Raw genomic sequence first — 7500 nt, 5'->3', positions numbered from 1 at the left:
TCTGGCTTTCTCTGCTGGAGGGAGGGAGGGATGGAGGGAGGGATGGAGGGAGGGATGGAGGGAGGGAGGGAGGGAGGGAGGGAGGGAGGGAGGGAGGGAGGGAGGGAGGGAGGGAGGGATACAAAGGTAGAGAGAGAGAAAGAGAGTGTGATGGAGAGAGGAAGAGAGAGACAGAGGGTATAGGATGAAGGGAATGCAGAAAACAACAGAAATCTCAGTAACGTGAGTGTGATTATGAACCACTTAAACCGGTGTCTCTCAACCTGTGGGCCCCCTAAGAAATTGACAAAACACTTAAGATGTTATTGATAACATAACCAATGCATAAGAACTCAAAGTATACTATGATGGTTCTATTGATCCATGGTGGATCAATGGATTGATTGATCAGATCATTAAAATAAACTTGCTTGGAAAATGTACCCATCTGACCTGTTAAGTGGTCAGATGGGTGGGTCGCAAATGCTTCCAAGATTATCAAGTGGGCCCTGAACCAGAAATGGTTCAGAAGCAATGACTTAAACCCTATTAGTTGAATGGAGTCCCCCAGGGGTATATACGCTAGGCCAGCTCCTCTACACCAAATATCATTTCACCAAAACACCAGATCTACTAGCTCACAACGCTTCGCCAACACAGCATCTTGTGAGCTTGGCTATTTTCAGTGAACGTTGGCCCCCGGAATGAGGACGCTAGAGTTCATTGCTGTTATTAATGTCTTCAGCGAACACTGCCACATGTGATTGTGAAATGTTTCTGCTGCTGTTGGGAAATCATAATATTTGTGCTGCGTGTGTTGAAAGTGTGCGTTGTGCTACCGAGCCCACCGCAGAGGAACATGACCTGTGTCCAAGACCCCCTGCACACTTTCATAACAGCATGGAGATGTCAGAGTCACGGGATTAAACCCCACTGTATTTTCATGAATGCCATTAGGAGGGGGGAGGGGGGGGGACACACAATGCCACGTTTCTTCTGGTGTCGGAATAATCAGTGTGTGTGTGTGTGTGTGTGCGTGTGTGTGTGTGTGTGTGTGTGTGCGTGCGTGCGTGCGTGCGTGCGTGCGTGCGTGCGTGCGTGCGTGCGTGCGTGCGTGCGTGCGTGCGTGCGTGCGTGCGTGCGTGCGTGCGTGTGTGCGTGTTCTACCTGTCCCAGGGAGTGTCTGTGCATGTGCTCCATGGCCCGTTGCTGCTGTTGGTGCTGTTGCTGCTGGTGGTGCTGATGCTGCAGCGCGTACAGCTCCTGTTGCCGTAGGAACGAGGAGCGGGAGTAGACGGGATGATGCTGCAGGTGAGAGGAGGGGCCCCGCCCCCCGTACACTGCCGGCCACAGGCCTGACTGTTCCATCACATCTAGAGAGACACACACACAGAGAGAGAGAGAGAGAGAGAGAGGAGATGAGGGAGATGAAGAGAGGGGATATGAATGGGGGGGGGGGGGTTAGTCTTCTTTTGATGTGAGGTCTGTAAATGTCTCGCATTATTGTGCGTGGGATGAAACACCTACTAATGAGATGAAAAGAGGTGCAGAGATGGGAAGCAAGAAAGCAAGGAGAAGGAAAAGGGAGGCACGGGGGCAGAGAGAAGGGTAGTTGAGAGGGACAAAGGAGAGAGCGAGCAAAGAAAGAGAGAGAGAAAGAAAGAAATCACAAACGAACCAACGAATGAACGAATGATTGAATGAACGGATGCATGAACATACGAAAGACATAAAGAATGAATGAGTGAATGAATGAGACTCATATTCAAGCTTGTAAGCAACAAAGCGGTCATCATCGCAGCTAGTCTAAAGCAGCCCCCTCCTCACTGGCTGAAGCAGAGGTGGTTTGTGTATGTTACAACCTTGAAGCTAATGCACTATTACCTACTATTGTTTCTCTTTCTCTTACATATGGTGGTCCCACAACACTCATATTTTCCCTAAAGCACATAGAAATTCAGACACACACACGCACGCACAAGCGCACGCACACACATGCACACACACACGCACGCGCCCGCGCACACACACACATCCCCTCCTTGGCTGCGTTGTCGCTGGGAACCTTTGTTCTGTGAGATTAGCCTGAGTGGGCTAATGTTTCCCAGGGGAAGGGTTCAGTGGATGCACTTCCCCTCTCCGCAGGAACTCCCACGGAGCGAGGCAAAGGAGCAGGGAGATAATTAAATTTCACAGCCTGTTTGCAAAGCAGCACGCACGCTCACACACACACACACACACACACACACACACACACACACACACACACACACACACACACACACACACACACACACACACACACACACACACACACACACACACACACACACACACACACACACACACACACACACACACACACACACACACACACAATAGCAGGAGGTGTGCCACACAAAACCGGGCAATGTCTCAAAAATCTTCCACATTCTGCAAAACCACTACAACCCCAACATAACTGAACACACATGGCCTCATGGACACACACACACACACACACACACACACACACAAACACACACACACACACAAATACCAACACCTGCGCATGCAGTGCACCCATGTACACACAAATGAGGGTATACATTTACAGACCCAACGCGATTGTTCCCAAAATAATACCAACACACACACACACACACACACACACACACACACAAACACGCACCTTCTCCCCTTGACCAGTGTGAAGCCAGTGGCTAGCCACGGCGGGAGAGATGAGCGCCAGCCTAAATTACTTGCCATAACAGTGGGCAACCCAGCGAGCAGAGGAGAGGGGGGGGGGGGGGGGGGATAGCTGCTCCCATTAACACAGCAATAAAACACCAAACCACTGACAGAGGGACTTAGTCGAGCATTTTACTATGATTAGCGAATGATACTAAAACTCTGGGAGAGAAATGGCAAGGGGCCTCTGATGGTACATCTGGAGAGGGAGGGAAGAACGGAGAGACAGGAGAGAGAGAGAGAGAGAGAGAGAGAGAGAGAGAGAGAGAGAGAGAGAGATGCCGATACATATCCTGTGAGCGAGCGAGCGTGCGTGAAGGGGCTTGTGGTCCATCTTACCGAGGTGGTGGTGGGCTCCAGGCTCTGAAGGGAGGACCACCAGGGCAGAGCCAGGGTCTTGGGTGAGTGAACCCAGGACCGGCTGCAGAGGGCTGGGCAGACCTGGGGGGAACCCCGGGCCCATGCCAACGTGGCTCAAACCTGGAATAAACACGGGCATTAGCCACTTGACTTAACCACTTAAACCCCCTAGTCTTAGTGAAATGGACTGCTTTTTCCCGTCCACACCAAGCTCTCAGACAAAACATTTCAGATCAGCCCCGATCTGATGCAGGAGTGCCTCATCAGGGTCGTGGTGGGGATTACCAACCCAACCCACGTTGGTAATCGGTCAAATGGCCGACGTGTGGAAACAGCACTGTGCATAACAGTAGTCCCGGGTTACCAGAAGGCTGATTGGCCGAGGAGCACCAGATTTGAACCGGTAATACATACAAGGATGTCATTTGTATCTGGTTCAAATCTGCTGCTGAGCCAACTGGAACAGGAAAATGATTATGCCACATTCTAGAAACCTGGGACTTGCCATCTCTGGTTTACTTCCCATATCGGTGTGAAGTGGGCGGACGCCTTTTTAGGAGACGGGAAGCAGGTTGGAGTCTATTCATTCCAATGGTAGAGTGAACGTGAACGCAGCTTCTGAATTCTTTCTCCATTGTCACTGATCCGATCGTCACAAGCCACACAATATTCCCAAGATGTTCTTATTAAAATGGCTTTTTTCAGAGAGACAAATCAGGAGAAAATCTATTTTATTATCGACCTGTCTCTGTCACAGCAACACACTCTCGCGGGATCTAGCACCAGTAACCATAGGACGTTCGCGAGATTCCCACTTAGGAGACCATTTGTAGCATTTGTGTACCACGGGATGGACTATCTACCTAAATGAACAATCTTTGGTTATTCCACTCACCGTAGGAATGGCCCATCCAGAGGGAGGGACTTCCTGTCCGCTGCATCCAGTGGTGGTGTGCGTGTGCAGAGGGGTCTGCCCCCAACTGGCCGGCTCCTCCAGGGACCAGGAGGTGAGAGGTCAGGTCTCCGTGACAGCTGCTGGAGGGGTGGATCCTGGCAAACTCCACCCGCTCCTTATTTTCCCTTGAAAGGCAGAGAGAGGTTTGTTAGGTTATTCATTATCCATTATCTTAGTGCTTTTTCGATTGACTTTTTTCCTTTTTTGTATACTCTGCGTCTGTCTCAGACTCAGAGAAGGGCTGCCTGTGGACAGTGCCGAAACCCACCTACCAGTGATGGTAGGTTTCGACATTTCAAACAAGATTAAAGATTATAGATTTTTATCAATGCAAGAACAATGGCTTCTATTATAGCTAACTTGTTAGGAATAGAAAGCTTGCAGTTTGTAGACAAAAAAGGTTACATCTAGTACCGGTAATAGTGAAGACCAGTTATTTGAAGAAAGGTTAAAATGTGTGTAGTCCTTTAAGCTCTATTTATTTGTTGTACAAACCAACACGATTCGGTAAGTATATGATTAAATTACTATTATTATTATTATATTTCTATTTGGATTATGTGTATAATTGAGATTACACTGGTTTCTTCTCTTCAATGACTCAACCCTTTATCCTCCTTAGTTCATCTTCATCACCATCATCATCATTTTTCATATTATTATTATTATCTCCACTATCATCCTATTCCTCTTCTCCAACCATACTATGTGTGTGTGTGTGTGTGTGTGTGTGTGTGTGTGTGTGTGTGTGTGTGTGTGTGTGTGTGTGTGTGTGTGTGTGTGCGTGCGTGCGTGCCCCTAATATGACTACATAATAAGAAGGGGCCGATACTTCAGACACAGCAGTATTAGTGGCAGTAATGTTAATGGACCACCTCGTCTCAGGGAGAGAGAGGAATATCACATCAAAGGCTGAATGGGAGACAAAATGGATGGAGAGAAGAACCAAGAGGATAAAAGAACCTACAGCTTATCAGACGAGGGAGAAATGAATAGAGACTATACAGCATGTTGTGTGTGCATGTGTGTGTGCGTGCGTGCCCGTCTGTTTTTGCGTACCGTATATGTACAACTGTACACACACATCCGTGTATGTGTGTGTGTGTGTGTGTGTGTGTGTGTGTGTGTGTGTGTACCTGATGAGCATCTCTCTGTCTCTGTCCAGGTGATGAAGGGTAATCTGCTCCTCCGTCATCCTCTTCCTGTCCTCTGCCTCCCGGCCCAGCGGATACACAGAACGAGACACGCCTGAATTCATTAAAAACACACAAGCGCGGGATGTCAGCATGCTTATTTGGCAACAACCATACACTGCCGCCAAGACACTATGACCTCTTATAAGTGCAATTCACAACACTGACTGAAGTCATGTTTAGTTGACTTTGAATCAGAGTAAGAACTGTGTTCCAAAAATAAACAAACGCTCCCGGCAGTTTCACTTGTATGGATATGAAGAATCAACTCAATGACTGGTGAGAAAACGCTAATTTTACTGCCGCCAAATTAGTATAAATGTTTCGCCAGAAACAGACTGTATCAAATATGAGTGACTGACTATAGTAAACGATACAGAGCCACCTTCCCGACAAACACTTTTTTTTGACCACAATTCTATATAAATTACAATTTTAGAAGCTTTTTGAAAATGTAAAAAAAAAAACCTACAAAACATGCCAATTGACAGACAGAGAGAGAGTCTGACCTTTCATGTTGGGCAGCACCCTGCCCTGCCTGCTGTGTCCAGGGGGGGTGTCTGAAGGGCGGTGCGGAGGCCGGGCGACCGCCACCGCGATCCCCACGGGCGGCTGCCGCACCTCCCCTTCCCCCGCGTCGCCCGTCTCCTTCCCCCCTCGCTCGCCCCTGTCCCCCTCGCTGCCAGAGCCTCTCCGCGGCGGGAGGCTCTGTTTGGGAGGGTCCTGCGGGGAGGCGTTGCTCCTGCCACCACCGCCACCCGCCGTCCTCTCGCCCCCTGTCCTCTCCGACCGATCTCCGCCCTGCTTGAGGCAGCCCAGGCCACCGAAGGGGCTCCGCTGGGGCAGCAGCAAGGGCTGCTGGGAGCTGTAGTTCATAAGGCTCTTCATGGCGCTGCCCTCTCCTTCTGCGGAGGCGAGGTGTGGTGAGGAGCGGGACGGGAGGGGGAGGGGAGGCTGGGACGTGGGCTGGGTGTGCTGGCCGTTGGAGGCCCTGCTGCCGTCCCCTCTTCCCTCCTGATGGGAGGAGGACTTCCTCTGGTCGTCCTGGTGGGGCCCCCGTGGCCCCCACGGCTGCTGAGAGGCGCCCGTTTGACTCCCGTCCCGCCCCTTCTCCTCTGGACCGGCGCCCTGACTGCTGTGCTGCTGATGCCGTATCCTCGCCACCTTCTGCCCCTCCCTCTGAGATCCCGCCCCCTTGCTCTCAGGAGGAGGAGGAGGTCCCGAGTGGGAACAGTCCCTGAAGGGAGGCGTGCTGGCGTAGGGGCCACTTTTGGATGAGGCGCCGTGTCCGGAGCCCGGGTGCTGCTGGGGCCCCTGGGCCTCCAGGGGGAGGGACGCCCGGTAGACGTCCAGGACCTCCACAGAAGAAGAAGACGAAGATGACGAGGCCTCGAGGCTGCAAGATCGCAGCCCCGACTGAGCGCCGGGGTTGTTGTGGTTGTTCTTGTGAGGGTGCTGGGAGTGGTGGCCGTGGCCCCAGTCCGGGGGTCTGTCGGCCTTGCCGTAGCCCAGCTGCTGTTGATGAGGCTGGGGCTCCTGTGGCGGCTGCGGTGGCTCCTTCCTCTGGCAGTGGGAGGGGTTGTGATGGTGGGGGTGGTGTTGCGAGGGACTTTCATAAGCCCCTCCTCCTCCTCCTCCTCCACTCTTCTCTGTACCTTTGCCGTCTCCCTTCCTGCCACTCCCGCCTCCGCCCCCAGCGCCGCGACAGTCGGGGGCCGCCGGGTCTCCCAGGGGTCCGACGGACGGCACGTAGGTGGGGCCGGTGACCTTGGCATCCCTGCCAGAGCCTCCCGGGGAAGAGGCGGCGGGGGTCCTTGGAGCTGGTCAGGGTGAGAGGGGCGGGCGGGCAGTAGAAGTCGGCGTGGGGATGGTGGTGCGGGTGGTGCGGGTGGTGCAGCCACCCCGAGCCCATGTGCAAGTGGTGGGGGGGAGGCGGGGGAGGGGGAGGCATGGCGTAGGAGGCCACGGAGTGGGGAGCCGGCGGCGCCAATATGGCCGCCGTCGCCCCTCTCCTCATACATTCGGACGAGGAGGAGGACGTCGGGGACTCGCTGATCCTCATCTCCCCGCTCACCGTCCCCTCCTTGGAGCACCTCCTCGCGCCTCCTCCCCCTGACGGAGGCCTGGAGCCCCCGCCCCCGCTGCAGCTGCTCAGCCCCGCCGCGCTCTTATTGGCTCCCCCGGGGACGACGCCGGCCTCCCCCCCTGACCCCCCGGACAGCTTAAAGCTACTGGTGTGTTTGGTCCCCTGCTGTCCGCCACAGTCACTGTCTCTGGTGTGTT

The 7500-nt window shown here is 53.1% G+C and overlaps 1 protein-coding gene across 1 annotated transcript in view; it reads right to left on the bottom strand.

The window, feature by feature from the left end:
• The window catches only part of LOC308333184 (BAH and coiled-coil domain-containing protein 1-like), an 86829-nt gene that overhangs the window by 38150 nt on the left and 41179 nt on the right, over positions 1-7500 (bottom strand). The window contains 7 exon segments of the mRNA XM_080789386.1: positions 1-11; positions 1147-1352; positions 3049-3189; positions 3965-4149; positions 5161-5272; positions 5727-7026; positions 7028-7500. The exon segment at positions 1-11 is cut by the window's left edge and continues 374 nt beyond it; the exon segment at positions 7028-7500 is cut by the window's right edge and continues 516 nt beyond it. Coding sequence (XP_080645512.1) covers positions 1-11; positions 1147-1352; positions 3049-3189; positions 3965-4149; positions 5161-5272; positions 5727-7026; positions 7028-7500 — 2428 coding nt within the window.

The sequence above is a fragment of the Protomyctophum bolini genome (genome assembly GCF_963924005.1).
Source record: "Protomyctophum bolini genome assembly, chromosome: 18".
In the NCBI taxonomy this organism is placed as follows: Eukaryota; Metazoa; Chordata; class Actinopteri; order Myctophiformes; family Myctophidae; genus Protomyctophum; species Protomyctophum bolini.
This window is presented reverse-complemented; position numbering and strand designations above follow the sequence as displayed.